This window comes from Corythoichthys intestinalis, chromosome 11 (genome assembly GCF_030265065.1).
Source record: "Corythoichthys intestinalis isolate RoL2023-P3 chromosome 11, ASM3026506v1, whole genome shotgun sequence".
NCBI lineage: Eukaryota > Metazoa > Chordata > Actinopteri > Syngnathiformes > Syngnathidae > Corythoichthys > Corythoichthys intestinalis.
The window spans coordinates 22,458,557-22,480,588 of record NC_080405.1 but is presented as its reverse complement, the minus strand read 5'-3'; the positions used below and the strand labels follow the sequence as shown (position 1 = coordinate 22,480,588).

Below are 22,032 nucleotides of genomic sequence, written 5' to 3'. Positions count from 1 at the left end.
CCAAGCATTACGGTATTCGGCCCGTTTAGTCAAGGCATTACGTCCAAACGTCACAAAGAGATACTTCAATGGGAAGCGACACTTTAGTAAACCCGTAGAAGCCGTTGTTTACAGCTATTATAATATTAGTGCCGGGTATGACAGAAATATTTTCAACTTTATTTGGTCAAAATGAAACCCAGGGACCACCCGGTTCGTCGTCCCTGGGATTTGGTCCCGGGAAACCCCCGCCGCCTCTCCCGCAAAATCAAGTCTCCGTGGCGGGCCAGATGCCACCACAGCTCGGGGATGAGGGGCCTCCTCTAAGGAAATCTGGAGCTATGAATGAACCCTTCTACTTACTCCGAGAACTACCTGGTATTGTATTATTCTACTTCCTTTGTTTAATTTGACTGCTATGAGTTCAGCGAGATGATGTCAATAACCGACGCTTAATGAAAAGTAGTTTATGCTAAGGCAGCTAACGTCAGGCAAGCAGATTCTTGGACCTTCAAAACAAATGACGTGATACGCTGCAATTTTCACTTTCATATATGTTAAACTACGTAGCTGTTTTAGGCATCCACTATTTTTCATCCAGATGTGTCGTCGAAAGCTAGCAGTGTATAATTATCCAAAAGTTCAGTAGATGGTGCATCAACTCACTCTGCATTTGGCACTAATAGACTCGAAATTATTTCAACATGGATGGCTGGCATTGAGGAATAATGTTTCACTGCCATTGACGGCGATAAACGTCCACTCCAATTTAACTGGCGGGCTCACCAGTCAAATTGGATTTGGACGTCTATCTCCATCAGTGGCGGCCATTTAGTTAATGTGAACATGTTTTGTTTAGTTGGAAACGAGTTGACTGGGAATACCAACCTAATCACGCACTACAACCTGGAACATGCCTACAACAAATTTTGTGGGAAGAAAGTGAAGGAGAAGCTCAGCAACTTTCTACCAGAGTTACCAGGTGGGTCATAGAATGCCTCATACAGACACTACTCACTGAAAGTCAAAAACATTAACCTACACTGCTGGCCAAAAGTATTGGCACACCTGCAATTCTGTGTGATAATGCTCAATTTCTCCCAGGAAATGATTGCAAATTGCAATTATAAATGCTTTGGGAGTAATAGCTTCATTTATTTTGCTCGCAATGAAAAAGCACAAAAGAGAATGGGGGGGGGGGGGGGGGGGTGTTTAAATCATTATAATTTTACACAAAACTCCAAAAATGGGCCAGACAAAAGTACTGGCACCCTTTAAAAAATCATGTGCTGCTTCTCTAATTTGTGTCATTAACGACACCTGTTACCTACCTGTGGCACATAACAGGTGGTGGCAGTAACTAAATCACACGTGCAGCCAGTTAAAATGGATTGAAGTTGACTCAACCACTGTCCTGTGTCCTTGTGTGTACCACATTGAGCATGGAGAAAAAGAAGACCAAATAACTGTCTGAGGACTTGAGAAGCAAAATTGTGAGGTAGCATGGGCAATCTCAAGGCCACAAGTCCATCTCCAAAGACCTGAATATTCCTGTGTCTACCATGCGCAGTGTCATCAATAAGTGTAAAGCCCATGGCACTGTGGCTAACCTCCCTATATGTGGACGGGGGAAAAAATTGACGAGAGATTTCGACAAAAGATTGTGTGGATGGTGGATAAAGAACCTCGACCAATATCCAAACAAGTTCAAGCTGTCCTGCAGTCCGAGGGTACAACAGTCTCAACCCATACTATCCGTCAGCGTCTGAGTGAAAAGGGACTCTGTGGTAGGATACCCAGGAAGACCCCACTTCTGACCCAGAAACATAAAAAAGCCAGGCTGGAGTTGGCAAAAAATACCAGAGAAAGCCAAAAACATTTTGGAAGAATGGTCTCTAGTCAGATGAGACAAAAGTAGAGCTTTTTGGGAAAAGGCATCAACATAATAAGAGTTTTCAGGGGGGGGAAATGAGGCCTTCAAATAAAAGAACACTGTCCACATTGTCAAACTTGGCGAAGGTTCCTTGATGTTTTGTGGTTGCTTTGCTGCCTCTGGAACTGGACTGCTTGACCGTGTGCATTGCATAATGAAGTTTGAAGACTACCAACAAATTTTGCAGCATAATGTAGGGCACAGTATGAGAAAGCTGGGTCTCTCAGAGGTCATGGGTCTTCCAGCAGGACAATGACCCAAAACACTTCAAAAAGCACTAGAAAATGGTTTGAGAGAACACACTGGAGACTTGTAAAGTGGCCAGCAATTAGTCCAAACCTAAATCCCATAGAACAACAGTGGAGAGATCTGAAAATGACAGTTTGGAGAAGGCACCCTTCAAATCTCAGAGACCTGGAGCAATTGGCCAAAGAAGAATGGTCTAAAATTCCAGCAGAGCATTGTAAGAAACTCATTGATGGATACCGCAAGCGGTTGTTTGCAGTTATTTTGTCTAGAGGTTGTGCTACCAAGTATTAGGCTGAGGGTGCCAATACTTTTGTCCGGCCCATTTTTGAAGTTTGGTGTATTTTTTTTTTTTCCTTGCAAGCAAAATAAATGAAGATATTACTACAAATGCATTTGTAGTTGCAATCATTTTCTGGGAACAATTGTGCATTATCTGACAGAATTGCAGGGGTGCCAATACTTTTGGCCAGCAGTGTATCAACGGGAAGGATTAACTTAAATGCATGATTATCTGAAATGTTTGTCATCTTTGCAAGCATTTATCAAGCTCTGTTGCCTGAGACATGGAAGGAACAGAAAATGAACCCATTCTCACCAGGCCATTGTATCTGTGTGCTCACTTTGAATGGGTAACCTTTTCTCTTCTTTGTCCCAGGTATGATTGACTGTCCCGGGAATCAAGATGGGAGCTCACTGCGATCGCTGATCGATAAGCCACCAGTCTCCGGAAACTCGTTCAGTCCGCTCACCGGCGCATTGCTAACAGGCTTCAGACTACACACAGGCCCGGTAAACATAGGCAGAGTTTGATTTTTGTGGCGGCGGAGGGCAAAACATGTTGATGACTCCGAAACGCAGTATCGGCAATAAAATAACTTACAAGCTTTATGCTCTGATAGTAGCTTAGCCCAAGCTCGTACATACAGGCAACCCATCTGTGTGTGTGCATGTGAGCTCGCATTTTTCTGTCTTGCCTAGTCTAGAAGTAGACGCCGCATCCTTTTTGACTGAATATTCCAGCCTGGAATATTTATAATAATGCATTGAAATTGAGCATTTTTTTTGTTTCCCATAATGTTTTTTAGGGGAATTTTAAATCAGGCTGCTTAGGACAGCTATGCTTTTGAGTTAGGTTTGAAAAAAATTAAGTATATCCATCTTTCCTCTTCTGTCCTCAGGTGGTTTTGGCTAAGCAAAGCAAATGCCTGTCTCTAAGGTGCTAGTCACAAGATCTATTTGAAAAATAATTTAGAACTAGAGATGTCGATCGGGTCCGATCACGTCATTTTCAAAGTATCAGAATCAGCAAAAAAATATCGGACATGCCTTTTTTTAATATATATATATTTTTTAATTAAATCTTTTTCTAATTGTATTTAACATTACAGAGATAATGTGTTACACTCTTCCAGAGTCTTTAGTTTAAGCTTAACGTAGGGTTATCAAATTTATCGCGTTAAGGGCGAGAATTAATATTTTTTACATTTATCACGTTACAATATTTAAGGCAATTAACGCATGCGCTGCACGAACCACTCACGCATTGTCGCGTACAATCTATAATGGCGCCGTTTTACCCATACAGTATATAGAGCTAAAAGGCAGCGTATAATGAGTAGAGTGAATTTTGGCAGCCTTTGGAGCCTTTATTTGAATGGGTAAAGCCTTACAATCCCTCTCCCAACTATTAGAATAATCGTGGGAAGCAATGTGGGGAAGAAAGGTAGTAATTGATCTTCTTCTTAACACCCTATATTATTTCCCAACGCAGAGAAGATATATCAATTGGTACCACTATGCACAGTCATGGTTGCACTTCCCATCATGCATTTGGGCAGAAGTTAAATGGCTACAGTATCATTTACTGAAAGCTCAACAAATACACTAGATGGCAATATTTAGTCACAATATACAAAGTCACATTTATCCTTTAAGAATTACAAGTCTTTCTATCCGTGGATCCCTCTCACAGAAAGAATGTTAATAATGTAAACGCCATCTTGAGGATTTATTGTCATAATAAACAAATACAGTACTTATGTACTGTATGTTGAATGTATATATTCGTCCGAGTTTTATTCATTTTTTTCTTAATGCGTTGCCAGAATGTATATGATCGGGGAAAATTATCAGGAATGATTGAAATTGAATCGGGAGCAAAAAAAAAAAGCAATCGGATCGGGAAATATCGGGATCGGCAGATACTCAAACTAAAACGATCGGATCGGGAGCAAAAAAAACATGATCGGAACGACCCTATTTAGAACCATTATAATTTTTTTTTTTTTTTTTTTTTTTTTTTTAATTGCTTTACAGCTTTTATAGACATTTTACCAGCAAAGTCTTAATTTTAAATTCATATAACGAAAGACAATTCCGTGAATTGACATGTGTCGGCCACCGGGGGGGAGGGACTATGCTCCTCAACCCCCTGACACCCTAACCCCCCCCCCCCCCCCCCCCTTAAGCTCCGTGTACGCTGGTAAAGATAAAGCTATCAAGTTCCGACAGCAATATAGCAGTCGGGATACAGCACATCATCAGTCAAATGATTAGCAAGTGGTTGGAGCATCATGAATAGCCCTCCATTTTGCTACACTTCTAAAATGTTTCTTGCCTCCCATTGGCTTAAGGTTGCCCTATGGGTTGCCACAATCTGAATTAACATGCGCTACAGAATGTTTTTTTAAAACTTTTTTTTAATTACAGTACAATATTAACACATCCACTAATGAAAGCAGCAGTTTGTGTCCTGTTGACACGTAAACATATATTATGGTGGATGGTATTAGATTAGTGATAACTTGTACAGTGTTTGATGTGTCTGTGTCTTTTTCAGCTTCCAGAACAATACCGACTGATGCATATACAGCCACCAAAGAAGAAGAGCAAGCACAAGCACAAAAACCATCGCCCGCAGGACCCATTACCTCAAGGTAGCACATCCACCGCACATGAGCTCTCTCAGACATGATCCATGTTTTTAAGATGCCTTTGCATCTGGAACATCTGCTACACAGCGGAAACGCCTTCAGACACCGATCCCAAGAAGAAGAAGAAAAAGAGGGATGATGATCCCGATCGCAAGAAGAAAAAGAAAGACAAGAAAAAGAAGAAGGTAAGAAACAAGACTACTAAGGTCGTAATGATATGATAACGATTTTGGACACCCATCCTGGTACATAATAAATAACGAACACTTCAGGATGACCCTCCTTTGTCTACTCAAGCCTTTGATAATCAATATGCATGCACTAAGACGTGAGTGATGTACAATAATAAAGGAAATTGGTGTGTGAGTAAAGATAGATTTAATTTAGCCCTGTGTTTTGTTTTGTAAATAAAATTGGCTAAACGGGGAGTTACGTAGCTGTGTAGTTAATGATAACTTTATTGCATACATTTTTTGATTTGGCTTAATTTTATTCAGTGCCAAGAAACATTTTTAAGGGGAATTTTAGGGGTTAAACTCCAATATCATAACATTTAAATTTTTGCAGTGGGCTTTTAAAATATTTTTTCAATTATGATTAAAGAATTTGAATGCAAGATACTGAAAATAAAAGGCTCCATATGCATAAAGGGAACATAAATATGACTACATAACACTATTGTATTTAGCCTTGAAGCCTAGGACCTCGGCTTTATGATTTAAGCATCTAATGTATCCAATACATTAGTATCATCCTATAATAAGGGCAGTCAAAATTATCGCGTTAACGGGCGGTAATTAATTTTTTAAATCAATCACGTTAAAATATTTGACGCAATTAACGCACATGCGCCGCTCAAACAGATTAAAATGACAGCACAGTGCAATGCCAACTTGTTACTTGTGTTTTTTTGGAGTTTTGTCGACCTCTGCTGGCGCTTGGGTGCGACTGATTTTATGGGCTTACGCACCAAAGAGCATTGTGTAATTATTGATATCAACAGTGGCGGGCTACTAGTTTATTTTTTGATTGAAAATTTTACAAATTTTATTAAAACGAAAATATTAAGAGGGTTTTAATATAAAATTTCTATAACTTGTACTAACATTTATCTTTGAAGAACTACAAGTCTTTCTATCCATGGATCGCTTTAACAGAATGTTAATAATGTTAATTCCATCCTGTTGATTTATTGTTATGAGAAACAAATACAGTACTTATGTACCGTATGTTGAACGTATACATCCATCTTGTGTCTTATCTTTCCATTCCAACAATAATTTACAGAAAAATATGGCATATTTTATAGATGGTTTGAATTAAGATTAATTACAATTAATTTTTAAGCTGTAATTAACTCGATTAAAATTTTTAATCGTTTGACAGCCCTAATAATAAGCAATCTAAAGTTCTAAATGGCAACAAGGGTCAAAAAGATAATGGACAGCACACTTGTCAGTTAGCCTGCTGCGTCCATAATTCTCTCACTAGTGTTCAATTGCAATTTATGTCTTTTGTGGCTTTCCGGTAACTCGAGGTGAGAGCATGATTAAAGACACCATGATTTTTGACGAGATATTATCGCCTCTTACTACCTTATTTCGATCCCAAAACTCTCTGTAGCGATTGTCAAGACACAGCTGTGAATAGCCACAGCCGGACTTCGTGGGGATTTTATGGGTGGAACACGGTAATATAACAAAGATCGCAATGCACAAATCACAGACATCGACTGGTCGAGATGTATCTTTTTCAGATATTTACCCTTTTAAACGTTTTTTTTTTTTTTTTCCTCTTTTTTTTTTTTTGTTTCAATTGATCATCTAAAACAGGGGTCCCCCAACCTTTTTTGCATCACGCACCGGTCTGATTTTTTTTTTTTTTTTTTTCCCCCATGGACTGGTGTTCTGTCAAATTTTGCACCCTTATTAAATTTTGCTCTCAAAGCTTTTGTGGTGGTGAAAAAAGCCCTCTTTTATATTCACTTGGACTCTCAATGTTATTAAATAACTATTTACATCAGAAACATACATGTGCAACACGAAAATGGCATAAATTAATGCTTAACGACACGGTGAAGTCGTTAAGAGAGAGAGCTGCATGCAGTTGTTGTGTACAGCTAGCATGGCAAACGTTTGTAGTGTGTACTTTGGAATCGCTGCATTCGCGGTCATTTTTAACGTTACGCGCATGCCAAATTTGTCAGAACACCGGCAATGTGCGGCAGAAAAATACAGCAAATATAAAATAACATTTGTTTTTAGCCCTATCGTGTTAAGTGCGGGGAAAATACAACTCACCCGCAGAATCAGTGATTAGCCTGAGCTTGTTTCGTTGAAACGAGATGGTCCCGTGATGGGAGAGTGAGAGAAGCCCGCTTCACAAAGATATGATGTTGGAAATTGTAGCACCGTTTTCATTGCTCTTGTAGTGATGTCAGGATATTCCGAAATGACTTTAAAACAGAACCTCGGTAGAGTTGTCTAAAACGTAGGTTTAAAGTCGCCGTGATTTGCGATCTCTACAAGCTGATAATTCCTGTTGCACAGACATGCTCGAATCACTTGGTTTATTCACATACGGGTCACGAATCACTCCTTCGCAGTTCTTGGGTCTTAAGTGATTGGGAAGTAGCAAGATTTTGTTTTCTTCGAGGTTGTAGGCTCATCTTCTGGCTCGTCAGGTTCGCTTTTCACCGTAAAAAATCTGTCCAAAGACATCTGTTTTTCAGTCATTCTAGTGTGGGCTAATTATTTCCGGGAACAAATGTGATGGGCGACGACTTACGTCATATGTTATTATCGAGGCCAAGCGCGCATAGATATCAAAACAAGATGTACTGCTAACAGTCCAATCAATGCATTTCTATGACGACCTCCTATCCTGTAGTTGTATGTCTAGAGTAGACAGGGATATTGGTGTGTTATGCGGCACAGGCCAAAGTCAATCGGCCAGAATGCAGTCGTTAATAAATTATTTATTATTTCTGCACGGCCCATTACCAAATTCGGTACCGGTCCGTGGCCCGGTCAATGGGGACCCCTGATCTAAAATATCGGGGAAAATGAGACAGTTACAAAAAAATACAAGCGATAGTTATGAGGTATATCCAGGGCCTATTTACAGACACTATTTTTTTCATTGTGACGTAATCTATTTCAGAGAATGCGAGTGAATAGTTTTTTAAAGTTTTTTTTTTTTTTTTTTTTTTTTTGCCAGATTCAGAATATTTGTCATTGTTACAAAAAGCCCAACGAAACTTTGTTTGGAGCATTCATAACTAAATATTAGACATCAATTAATGATTTAAAGCTAAAATGATAGACATTTCGAATAATAAATAATTACTTACCTTCTTTTTATGGCTGGGTTAAAACAAAAGCGGTTGCGCGGTGACTGTAAACGGGAGTCTCCAGGGTAAACCGGAAAAAATTAAAAAATAGTCCGGGGGCATAATGCGCCTTGAAACTGCTATGGCAGAATATAGACATATTGTTTTACCAAACACAACAGTTGTTATGGCTTAAAATACAGCAGCCTATTTTAAAGAGGGGTGCAAGAGCAGAAACTGCTTTTCTAGCATTGTCTGTGTTTTCCGCCATATATGTATGGGGAAAGTCAGTTACATGCTGTGAAATTTTTGGGCCTCTAGGGAGGGCATTGCACCACCTCCCTCCCCTCAATCTCCGCATATGCCTAAAAGTACATTTATATCAATTTATTCTTTAAACCTCATCCAGCACTCAAATACAAATGTTTTCGTTTTACTTTTTAACAACATATGGCTTCCAGTAAAACATTCTCTTTTTAGTGCAAACCGGCTTTAGTCTAAACCTGCTTAAATCAGGTTTCTAAATAGTCCATGCCTCCATTTTTGCAGTAAAAGCCAAAATGAGCCCAAATTTCAGATTTACGAAAGGACTAATCCGAGCAAAACGACCGGAATTACCCCGTCCGTCATTGCTGAAGTACAGTGGGGAGAACCAAGTATTTGATACACTGCCGATTTTGCTGGTTTTCCCACTTGCAAAGCATGTAGAGGTCTGTAATTTGTATCATAAGTTCTCTTCAACTGTGAGGGACGGAATCTAATACAAAGAAACAGAAAATCACGGTGTATGATTTTTAAATAATAAATTTGCATTTAATTGAATGAAATAACTTAATATTTGGTCCAGAAACCTTTGTTTGCTATTACAGATACCAAACGTTTCCTGTAGTCCTTGACAAGGTTTGCACACACTGCAGCAGGGATTTTGGCCCACTCCTCCATGCAGATCTTCTCCAGAGCCTTCAGGTTTCGGGGCTGCTGCCGGGCAACACGGACTTTTAGCTCCCTCCATAGATTTTCTATGGGGTTCAGATCTGGTGACTGGCTAGGCCACTCCAGGACCTTAAGATGCTTCTTACGGAGCCACTCTTTAGTTGCCTTGGCTGTGTGCTTTGCGTCGTTGTCATGCTGGAAGACCCAGCCACGACCCATCTTCAGGGCTCTCACTGAGGGAAAGAGGTTATCAGCCAAGATCTGGTGATACATAGCCCTATCCTTCCTCCCCTCAATACGGTGCAGTCGTCCTGTACACTTGGCGGAGAAGCAGCCCCCAAAAAATGATGTTTCCTCCTCCATGTTTCACAGTTGGGATGGTGTTCTTGGGGTTGTACTCATCCTTCTTTTTCCTCCAAACACAACGAGCCGAGTTTAGACAAAAAAGTTCAATTTTGGTCTCATCCGACCACATGATCTTCTCCCATTGCTCCTCTGGATCATCCAGATGGTCAATGGCAAACCTCAGAGGTGTCTGGACATGCACTGGCTTCAGCAGCGGGACCTTGCGTGCGCTGTAGGATTTTAATCCATGACGGCGTAATGTGTTTCCGATGGTTTTCTTCGAGACTGTGGTTCCAGCTCTCTTCAGGTCATTGACCAGGTCCTGCCGTGTAGTTTTGGGCTGATCCCTCACCTTCCTCATGATCAGTGAGGTGAGATCTTGCATGGAGCCCCAGAACGAGGCAGATTGACCATCAACTTAACTTCTTCCATTTTCTAATAATCGCTCCAACAGTTGTTACCTTCTCACCAAGCTGCTTGTTTTTTTTCCTGTCGTCCATCCCAGCCTTGTGTAGGTCTATTATTTTATCCCTGATGTCCTTACACAGCTCTTAGGTCTTGGCCGTTGTGGAGAGGTTGGAGTTTGTTTGTTTGAGCATGTGAACAGGTGTCTTTTATACAGGTAACAAGTTCAAACAGGTGCAATTACTTCCGGTAATGAGTGGAGAACAGGATGGGTTCTTAAAAAAGAACTGAGAGCCAAAATATTTACTAGTTGGTAATGTATCAAATACTTATTTCATGCAGTTAAATACAAATTTATTATTTAAAAATTATACATTGTGATTTTCTGGATTTTTGTATCAGATTCCGTCCCTCACAGTTGAAGAGAACTTATGATACAAATTACAGACCTCTACATGGCTTGTAAGTGGGAAAACCAGCAAAATCGGCAGTGTATCAAATACTTGTTCTCCCCACTGTATGCCGCACACAACCAACAGCAGATAATGTTACTGTTTACATTGACTGACACTGGGCTGTGTTTAAACACCCCAGTAATGGCGACCAACCACTAGAATCTCTGTACTCGGATTAATCTAATGTTGTTACTTCAGCAGACTGCAAGGCAATGCTGTTGCACACTGCAACTAGTGGACGGGAGTAGAAGTGCTGCCACTTAATTGTTAATTTCCAACAAAAACACACATGTAAGGATCGATACAGACGGATTTTGAACCGATACGAGAATTGCGTGACGTAATATCACAAAATTTCCCTGAGGGAACTCTTCCAAGGGATGAATAAAGTTTATTGAATTGAATCGAATATACTTTTAGTTTAACACCCAGATATAAAACTAAAAAATTATGTCTGATGTTTGATCTCTCGGTATAAAATAATGGGGTGCTCTTTGGTACTCTTCAGTGACGTTGTTATTGATATACTCCCATTTTTCTACAGAACCGACACAGCCCTGATCACACTGGTCTGGCCGGCTCACAGACCAACAGCAACAGCCTCAGATAGGCCCGAGCCCACGCGTCTGAGTCTTGAGTGGCGGCTTGTATATAAGTCTGTATTGATAGAAAATATGCTGTTGTGGAAGAGCAGATCGACTGGAAACTACAAACTTTGTCATGCATTCAAGAGCTGTGGGCACGACACTTTGGACTCCTTTAAATGATGAGGACAAAGCTATCCAGCTTTGTCTCTATGTTGTAAAAATGTTTCTATTTCCAACGCAAACTTTTGTTACAATTTTCATTGCTCGCCCCAACCAATGCCATGGAATGGATTTCTCAACAAGATGACTAGGCATGCACAGTTAAGCCCAAAATGTATTTTTTTTTAAACAAGTTGAATACAAATTTGACCAGGTATGAATGACTTTTGTCTTGACTGTGCAGACAGTGACACTGAGCCACTTTGCTGTGAATCTATTGGCTAACATGTTTTGGAGCTATTGTAAATAAAACCTCTTTTACACAAAGTTTTATTTCATTCATGTATTTATTTATAAAATGCACATGCTGGTGAAAATGATCGTTGTATCTAGGATTAATTCATTTCAGCAGTTATTACATAGGCAACTGTGTGTGATAATATACAAAGGTGATGACAAAGATGTTCATGTGCAAAACCTCTCCTACCAGGCTTAAACCCGAAAAAATGCATTTTTATGAATGATGCACATATCTGATTTAGCGTTCCAAATTAGGTTCACAGACTGCAGGAATGATTAAAACCACTCAAGAAGATGCATTCATTGGGGTATTTGATGTCTTTTTTTTTTTTTTTTTCAAATGCAAGTGGTTCTGGCCACCTTGACGTTGTTATGGTCCTTAATACATTGGATTTATGTCTGGACAGTTTTGGTCTTCCAGTTCAAGCATTGCAATTCAGCCAAATGTTAGGGAAAGGCACTAAGCTTAGAAAAATAGACTATTGTATATATTGAGAAACAGGAAAAACGGTAAATAAATGCATCACATCTAAGAGAAACCATACAATCAACCTGTGGTGACCCTGAAATGAACGTCAAGACAAATCATCTTTTACAAAGTGATTGCATAAGTCTAAAGTTGCAGTGTAGAATTTGAATGATCATCATCCAATCTCATAAAACTTGACAAAATATGAAGCAAAGCAAGTATCTTCTTGTACACTGCAACAAACTGGACACACCAAATATAGTAAAGCAAGTCGAATATATAATAAAATACAGCACATGCCTCAAGGCTATTTACAGAAAGTCAATTATTTTGGCAGGATTGTTACTCGCGAATCAACACGACATGACAAGAAAAGCAACGTAGAGCAATGCTTACGCAAGCAATCATCATGGTACGCAACAAAACATTTGCTGGTCCAACAAATGCTTCCCTTTTGAATTCTACTGCAGCTATAGTATAAAAATACACTTTAAATACATATTTTATACACACACTATTTCATTTCTGTGCATAAAGCAGTACAAAGTGTTTAACAACAATGGCACACACTGTGTTAGAATTGAATAATCAGTCTGGGATTCCTATGTTTAAAAGTCGACTCCGCTTTGACCAACATGAAAGCGCAATGAGAAAACGATGCACTGATGACATTTTTTGGGTGGGTGTGTTACTGGTTGGGGCAGGATTTCCTACAAAAAAAAAAAAAGGTGGACAGATGATGCAGTTGGCTGCAGAGAGACAGTACGAAATATTGAAATGGAGGAGGTAGATATGGTGTCTCTACAACCAAACCTATCTTGCAGTTGAATGTTATTTGATCGTATTTCCTACTTTCACGACATTATTAAATTTGAAACAGCATGATTAATAGTCATAATGCACTAAAAAACTTCTCTGAACAATACTGAAAAATTGATTCTACTATTGTCCAAGCTGCTCTTTGGTGTTAGCGAGGATTACAAGGATTCGTCTACGAAAACTCGATTCAAGTGTTTCAAGTACCGTGACATCCGCGGTCTAACGGCGAGGCCACACTAGGGTGTGCGTTGTGTTAAGTAGAACACATGTATGGCTTTGGATCTCGCTCATTTGGCTCTGTGACATCAACCCCAATAAATAAAAACAAATGCTGACACACTTCACGCCCACATCGCAACACAGTGTGAACGTGGCTTATACTCTCAGTCAATGCAAAGCATAGGCGGCGAGCCAGGGAGACCGAGGGACGGCTTCTATTGTCTTTATGATAAAGTTTAAAGTGACCCAAAAAACATTGGACATATTGCTGCTTATTATGAAGGCACGCACAAAAATAAATCCTATAATTCTTTAAATGCACGCTTCTGTTGGTGAGTTTTAAGCCTCGACAGCCGCCTGCCCGTTGCCGTGGTGCTTGTAACCGTTGGCCTCCGCGTGGTTGAGCGCTTGCATCTCTTGGCCGGCAGCCCTCTTGTCTCGGGCCTCTTTTTCCCTCACCAGGGATCTGCGGTGGAAGAAGAGGTAGCCAGGCAACAGGAAGCCAGCTAATGAGAGTATCAGCAAGCCAATGTTGATCTGTGGATAATAGAAAGTTTTGTGTTTAGTCACATTTGTTAGTTTTGTGTTTCCTGTCTTTTATCGAGCCAAGGCGCGTTTTACATGAGAAAAAAAACCTCATTCACTCCAGACACAATGTATATACTGTACTTGTTAGTTCTACACTGCTGGCCAAAAGTATTGGCACCCCTGAAATTCTGTCAGATAATGCTCAATTTCTCCCAGAAAATTATTGCAATTACAAATGCTTTGGTAGTAATATCTTCATTGATTTCGCTTGCAATGAAAAAACACAAAAGAGAATGGGGGGAAAAAAAACAATCATTATTTTACACAGAACTCCAAAAAGGGGCCGGACAAAAGTATTGGCACTCTTTGAAAAATCATGTGATACTTCTCTAATTTGTGTAATTAACAACACCTATTGCTTACCTGTGGCACAGGTGGTGGCAATAACTAAATCACACTTGCAACCAGTTAAAATGTATTAAAGTTGGCTCAACCTCTGTCCTGTGTCACTGTATGTACCACATTGAGCATGGAGAAAAAGAAGACCAAGGAAGATTCTGAGGACTTGAGGAGCAAAATTGTGAGCATGGGCAATCTCAAGGCTACAAGTCCATCTCCAAAGACCGGAATGTTCTTGTGTCTACCGTGCGCAGTGTCATCAATAAGTGTAAAGCCCATGGCACTGTGGCTAACTTCCCTAGATGTGGACGGAAAAGAAACATTGGCAAGAAATTTCAACGGAAGATTATGCGTATGGTGGATAAAGAACCTCGACTAACATCCAAACAAGTTCAAGCTGTCCTGCAGTCAGAGGGTACAACAGTGTCAACCCGTACTATCCATCGGCGTCTGAAAAAAAAGGGACACTACAGAAGGATACCAAGGGAAACCCCACCTCTGACCCAGAGACATAAAAAAGCCAGGCTGGAGTTTGCCAAAACTTGCCTGAGAAAGCCAAAAACGTTTTGGAAGAATGTTCTCTGGTCAGATGAGACAAAAGTAGAGCTTTTTGGGAAAAGGCATCGACATAAAGTTTACAGGGAAAAATACGAGGTCTTCAAAGAAAAGAACACGGTCCCCGCAGTCAAACATGGCAGCGGTTCCCTGATGTTTTAGGGTTGCTTTGCTGCCTCTGGCACTGGGCTGCTTGACAATGTGTATGGCATTATGAAGTCTGAAGACTACCAACAACTTTTGCAGCATAATGTAGGGCCTAGTGTGAGAAAGTTTCCCTCAGAGGTCATGGGTCTTCCAGCTGGACAATGACCCAAAACACACTTCAAAAAGCACAGGAAAATGGTTTGAGAGAAAGCACAGGAGACTTCTAAATTGGCCAGCAATGAGTCCAGACCTGAATCCCATAGAACAGGGGTTCCCAACCTATTCCACTAAGGCACACTGTGGGTGCAGGATTTCATTCTTACCAAACAAGATGACAACACTTTTTCCCCAATCTGGTGTTTTACAAGTGCAATCAGTTGATTGCAGTCAGGTGTGGCTTGTTTTAGCAGAAGCCTCATTGGTTCAACTGTCTCTGCTGGATCGGCTGGAACAAAAACCAGGACCCACAGTGTGCCTTGAGGACTGGGTTGAAAACCCCTGCCATAGAACACCTGTGGAGAGATCTGAAAATGGCAGTTTGGAGAAAACACCCTTCAAATCTAAGAGACCTGGAGCAGTTGGCCAAAAAAGAATGATCCCAAATTCCAGCAGAGCAATATAAGAAACTCACTGATGGATACCGGAAGCGGTTACTCACATTTATTTTGTCTAAAGGTTGTGCTACCAAGTGTTAGGTTGAGGTTGCCAATACTTTTGTCCGGCCCATTCTTGGAGTTTTGTGTAAAATTATGATGATTTAATTTTTTTCCCATTCTCTTTTGTGTATTTAATTGCAGGCAAAATAAATAAAGACATTTCTATATCATATCATATTATACTCTTATTTGGGGGCTGGACTTCGTGTTTATTGTTTAACAACAAAACCCATCAAGTGTGTGTGCTCACCCAGTGGGGGTTGCCTTTGAGTGGGCCGACCATGGCGATGAAAAGTGGCTGCTGGAGCAAGGCCACCAAGGCGCTGATAAAGGACTGGAGGCCTGTCAGTGTGCCGAAGTGGTTGGACGGGTATCTATGAGGAGTGAGACAATGCACGGTTATCTAAATTCTTCAGAAAAAAATAAAATCTGCGAAACATCAGGAAAACCATGTAAAGAAGATTGCAAGTAAAATGAGAATCTGAACATCAGTTGGACTGGATTATTATTAAAACATTCAACAGGAGGTGTGGCACTCCTCGGGCCTGGTTCTAGAATCAACACTCACACAGCAGCATAGAGGCCTCCGCAGCAGGAGTGGATGAAGCCTCGAACCATGGTATGAAGGATGAACGTCAGAATCTAGCGAACAGAGGAGAAAAGATGTCACTGTTGCCGCATGACTCCCAAAATGCAACTGCGAGTGTTGCCCTATATTTTTTGCGATGTGTGTGCACGCCACCTGTAGCGGCAGGGAATCGATGAGGGAGCAACAGCCAAAGGCAATAAGCAGCAGGTTGGTGAGGATAAAAGCCCTCATGGCGTTGGTCACTTTCTGAATCTTGCGGTCCCGCTTGGTCCCGCTGGTCTGGCTGAGGTGACAAGGTAGGTGTGTTAAGACCACCAACAAAGCAGTACCAGTAATTCACTTAGCTGGATGAATCTGTGGGCTATTTGATAACGAGACACACATAGTCTGAACATAAAGAGTTTGGATGGAATGGATGGAGTTATGCTTGTATAGTGCCTTTCCACCGTCAAGGCCCTTAAAGTGCTTTACTGTACTTCCCCATCCACTGACTGGTGACGCAGCACCAGGAGCAACGTGGGGTTTAGTATCTTGCTCAAGGGTACTTAGACGAGTTCATCAGTCCTCTGGGTTGGGGAAAAATTACCACTGAGCCAGGCCACCCCAATTTAATTGATCTATTTGTAATAGCAGGGATTAATTTGCGGAACAAAATCCGGTACATCTTGATTTTGTCCTCACTCTATTCCGGGACTTAATTGGGCCGATCGGCCACTTTACATACCGGCTCTGATGTATTCGACTTGTAAACTTGGCCCAATTTGTGAAGTATTACGTTCAAAAGCTAGCGTTATGTAGCATTATATACGGTCATGTCTGTAAATATAAGAGAGTAGACGCGATGAAGGCATGACGTATAAGACCAATGGCGTAGGTTTGGTCTCAACGTTGGTAGGGACGATATAACAGCTTAACCTGCATGTACACTTTTTGCTGGGGACGGGACATTAATAAGACCAAATAGATTAATGAGCAGGTGTCAGGGCTACATTTCTCGCGAATATGAACCCAATTAATTGATATGCTAAGTGATCAATGCAAAATAAATATGTATTGACTTATACTAACATTCACGTGTATTGGTTCAGGTGACAAAACGTTCGATTCAAACCTCTGTTTTCAAAAACTACTAAAGAAACATTTTGTAGTGAAAGTCCCTTTATTAAAAAAAAAAACGGGGAGCATTTCCAGAATGGGTCCACTTCTGGGGGACAGTGGAGCAACCCTAGACTAAAGTAGTGTAATATAAAAGTGATTTGAAAAAAAATCTGAGATATCCAAAGACCAATCTACATCTGAGACACAATGGACAACCCCAAGACTCGAACCAAAGTGCTCTCATGAAATTCTGATGTGTCACTTCATTTCACAGATGGTTTTTTTTTCATGTCAGTTGATGTTAATGTTCATGTCAGTGTCTCCCTGTAGTGAACCCATTCTTGGTTAGCTCCCCGTTTTTAATAAAGGGACTTTACACTCTGAAGCCACTGCGGTGCATTACCGAATGCTTATAATGCAAACAATGATCCAAATGAGGGACGTCTAGCTTGAATTCGTTGTTCCTTGTGGAGGCTGGCCTGACTGCAGTAGTTTTGCAGGTTAGCAAGTTCACACAGTTTAATGTTATGCTAACTCTGATGCAGGTCGGACTTTCAGTAGCAAAATTAGTTGTGTTTCCCCCCACCTCCACAACATTGACATCATTTTACATTACTTGCAGTGGCTGTTGCTGGCTGAAAAAAACTTCTAATATCCCTCCTCTTCGAAGGGGGCGGAGGAGGCGGCATGTTGGCGACATGTTGTCTGTGTCGTGGCCGTGTGCTTGTGTGTGTGTTTGTGTGTGGCGGGTGCACTGTCTAATAGGTTTCATTTTGCAAATATAGCTGTGCTTCCATCCATGAGATATGGTCATTTAAAAGCATGTTGGCAAAAATGAGTAACAAAAACAAAAGAAATGGGATAAGATACAAAAGTTGTCAATAATTTCAAAGAAAAACAAAGCAGGCTGTAATCAAAAGGCAATACTTGCAGTCCTAAAGGTTTATTAATAACTTATCGTCCCTTTCCAACATGTTAGAGTATAATGGAAAATATTATTATATAACAGGTACAGAATTTATAGGCAGAGGTTGTAAATGTTTCCTTCCTTAAGCACGAGGTTAAATTTTGTGCCCAATTCCCCAATATGCACTACCTCTTTTCACATCCTGCTCCAAGGGTCTTGTCCTCATCACACTCCTTCATTTTCCAGTCCATGATGTAGCCAATCAACGGGCATGTGAGGAGACACAGCAACTGCAGGGTGCCAAAGATGGACGAGTAGAAGCTCACTGAAAGAGAGCATACAAAATCATATCGGCGTCGGAAATGGGGTGTTTATGCTGGGTGTCTTTATCGAGCAATTTCCAACCTTTCTCTGCGCTTTCAATCACCAACTCTTCCGAAGCTAGAATGTAAGAGAATGACTGTCAGTAAAGCAACTCGTCTTTTGGGACCGTAACGGCGGCAATGATACTCACGGTGCTCTTCGCCGTGAGTCACCATGAATTCCAGCATCTTGTTCATAGCGCCCATGAAGAAGATGATCCTCAGCTGGGACATTCCCATAGTAACCAGACTCCACAGGAAGATGGGAGAGAAGACAGAGCGGCGGAAGGGAACGGTGTCTTGAAAGAGGAGGATGAGTAAAGTAAGTAAACATAATGTTAATGCACTCATTTACTGTAACTCATTAGGTGCCATTGACGACGCTAAAAATCTAATCCATTATGACCAGTGTTGTCAATAACGGCGTTAGAGTATAACAGCGTTATTAATATATAATATAATATAATATAATTAGGGCTGTCAAACGATTAAAATTTTTAATCGAGTTAATTACAGCTTAAAAATTAATTCATCGTAATTAATCGCAATTCAAACCATCTATAAAATATGCAATATTTTTCTGTAAATTATTGTTGGAATGGAAAGATAAGACACAAGATGGATATATACATTCAACATACAGTACATAAGTACTGTATTTGTTTATTATAACAATAAATCAACAAAATGCCATTAACATTAATAACATTCTGTTAAAGCGATCCATGGATAGAAAGACTTGTAGTTCTTAAAAGATAAATGTTAGTACAAGTTATAGAAATTTTATATTAAAACCCCTCTTAATGTTTTCGTTTTAATAAAATTAGTAAAATTTTCCATCAAAAAATAAACTAGTAGCCCGCCATTGATGATGTCAATAATTACACAATGCTCATGGGTGCTTAAGCCCATAAAATCAGTTGCACCCAAGCGCCAGCAGAGGGCGACAAAACTCCAAAAACATTGCACATGGACACTTGAACATTGCACTGTGCTGTCATTTTAATCTGTTTGAGCGGGACACGTGCGTTAATTGCGTCAAATATTTTAACGTGATTAATCAAAAAAATTAATTACCGCCCGTTAACCCGAAAATTTTGACAGCCCTAAATATAATATAATATAATATAATATAATATAATATAATATAATATAATATAGTTATTTTTCTCAGTAGTGAGTAATCTAATTAATGACTTTTCTCATCTTTGCAACGCCATTGCCGTTATTGAGGGTGTAAAGGGGTGCGTTACTATGCATTACTACGTTGGTTGAATGATGCGAGAAAAGTCTGAGAGACGTGGGAGAGCCATTGTGACGCCGTTGCAAACGCGATGATAGGTGGCTCCAAAAATACCTCACTGCACTGACTGCAGCAGAAATCCTACAAACTACGCCCACATGATGCTACGGTAAATATCACATGTATATAGAACTAGATGCAAAATTATAGACTCGGCGGCGTTAGAACATCTATATAAAACTAAATGCGAAATTTTAGACTCGTCGGCGTTAGTAAACAGCCGCCATCTTAAAGCAGTAGACTTCTCAGGAAGGCACTGTTGTAGAGAACCTTCCTAGCGAACCTAAGTAACTTTTTATCTAAAATACTCCTAAATCAGCAAAATCTTGACTTGAATCTATCTTTCAGTGATGAAACAGTTTTAAAACTTTCACATGTCAAAAGTAGACAGAAAGGAACTAATGCAATAACGGGAACAATTTTAACCACTTTAACGGTTGATTCACAACATTAAATGACTTCTAAACATAGCAAAAGGCTACTATCTAGTTATCGCAATATCCGCAATTCCCGTGTCTAGTTAAGTTTAGTGTTAAGAATTGGGCTAGGGCCTATTGTCCCAAAAACCCTTTGAACTTCACATAATGTGACGTATACTGTATCACAAAAGTGATTACACCCCTCGCATTTCTGCAGATATTTAAGTATATCTTTTCATTGGACTACTGCTTGCCATTTTCCCTCCAAACTGTCATGTGACTCGTTACAGGAGTGTTGTCAGCATTGCTGCAGAGATTGAAGAGGTGGGGGGTCAGCCTGTTAGTGCTCAGACCATACACCGCACCCTACATCACATTGGTGTGCATGGCTGTCACCCCAGGTGGAAGCCTCTTCTGAAGACGGTACACAAAAAAGCCCGCAAACAGTTTGCTGAAGACATGTCAACAAAGCACATGGATTCCTAGAACTATGTCCTATAGTCTGATGAGACGGGCGGGGATGTACGTAGTTTCTAAGGGGTGTACTCTGTTGCCTGGGGTTTAGATATTAGTGGCTATATTTTGAGTTATTTTGAGGGGAAAATAAAATAACTCTATTATATAAGCTGCACACAGAACTACTTTTCATTGTGTCAAAGTCTCATTTTGTCAGTGTTGTCCCACGAAAAGATATACTTAAATATCTGCAGAAAAGCGAGGGGTGTACTCACTTTTGTGATACACTGTATGGTTTTATTTTGGAATGGAAAAAAAAAAAAAAAAAAAAACATGGAAAGTAACACCAATTACTTTGTCAAGTAACTAATTACTCTTACATTCAGGTAACTGAGTTACTAACTCATTGACTTTTTGGGAGAAGTAATTTGTAACTGTAGTTAACTACTTTTTTAAAGTAAGATTAACAACACTGATTATGACCGTGAGTGGCAAATGAGCCCTCCCAGGTTATATGAATAGAACGTCTGTCGCCGTCATTGGCATGCAATGAGTTAAATACTGTAAAGAAAGAAAAAAACAAACTTTAGAGCGTTACTTGGCGTAACCTGAGTGTATTCCTACTTTTTATTCGTCTTAAATTCAATAATTTAGCTTTTATTAACATTGTATTCATTTATAAACTCATTCATAATTATAGAACAATAATATAAGAAATACAATAATGATTAATAATTGCTAATATTTAAGTTTTTTTTTAAAAGACCAAAAACTATTTAAGTGTTAACCCTTTAATTCTCTGTCCATTGTAGTGACCACTGTCCCTGAAAGGGTTAATGTACAAACTTCATTGTTTTAGGATCTCATATACGGGTGTAAAGTGTATAGATTTGTGTCACCTGTTTTGGACCTATTGAGTCCAACATCGCCTCCATTGGGAAGTTTCTCCATTGAGTGTTGGACATCGCCATTTTTTTCCTTTAATTGCTCTCTAACAATCTTCTGGTCTGATGACGAGACCTTTGTAAGGATTTGACTGTCGTCCACAAAAAAAAATAAAAAATTTTGGACTTAAGTTGTGATACCGTATTTGGAGCCTGACAAAACACAGGATACCAAACTCTAACCTGTAATCAACCTCTTCTGGTGTCGGGAAACCTTCCTTGGGCCAGTTAAGGAAGCAGTTGGCAAAGACAAACCCGGCGAGGCCTGCCCAGGACCACATAATAACCTCAAAGGAAACGCCTGCGTCGTAGATGAGCTGGATGGCAGAGGAATGCAAAGAACAACAAAGATCACATGTTGGACTTCAGTAGGGCCGCAGCTATCGATTATTTTAGTAGTCGATTAATCTATCAACTAGTTAATTCGAATAATCAAGTAACCGGATTAGGAACATTTGATGCGTTGCACAATAAATTTTAGGGATGTAAAACAAAGGCTTGCTAAGATTGCACTTTCAAAATAAAATTCCCGAGTGTTTCTTCAAACAATGCA

The 22,032-nt window shown here is 40.0% G+C and overlaps 2 protein-coding genes across 2 annotated transcripts in view; one reads left to right on the top strand and one right to left on the bottom strand.

Annotated features, from left to right (window-relative positions):
- Positions 1-36: 36 nt before the first annotated feature.
- Positions 37-11,636, top strand: med19a (mediator complex subunit 19a). The gene is made up of 6 exons (XM_057849639.1): positions 37-357; positions 839-961; positions 2,817-2,950; positions 5,001-5,097; positions 5,182-5,279; positions 11,108-11,636. The coding sequence occupies exons 1-6, from the start codon at positions 138-140 to the stop codon at positions 11,171-11,173; spliced, it is 738 nt and encodes a 245-aa protein (XP_057705622.1). The 5' UTR covers positions 37-137; the 3' UTR covers positions 11,174-11,636.
- A 284-nt stretch (positions 11,637-11,920) lies between these two features.
- slc43a1a (solute carrier family 43 member 1a) overlaps positions 11,921-22,032 on the bottom strand; it is a 50,277-nt gene continuing 40,165 nt past the window's right edge. Inside the window, exons 7-15 of the mRNA XM_057849633.1 lie at positions 21,663-21,796; positions 21,435-21,571; positions 18,510-18,656; positions 18,401-18,436; positions 18,185-18,320; positions 16,144-16,273; positions 15,970-16,043; positions 15,652-15,775; positions 11,921-13,653 (exon numbers count right to left, since the gene is read on the bottom strand). Coding sequence (XP_057705616.1) covers positions 13,456-13,653; positions 15,652-15,775; positions 15,970-16,043; positions 16,144-16,273; positions 18,185-18,320; positions 18,401-18,436; positions 18,510-18,656; positions 21,435-21,571; positions 21,663-21,796 — 1,116 coding nt within the window. The 3' untranslated portion in view covers positions 11,921-13,455. The remainder of the gene's footprint in view (positions 13,654-15,651; positions 15,776-15,969; positions 16,044-16,143; positions 16,274-18,184; positions 18,321-18,400; positions 18,437-18,509; positions 18,657-21,434; positions 21,572-21,662; positions 21,797-22,032) is intronic.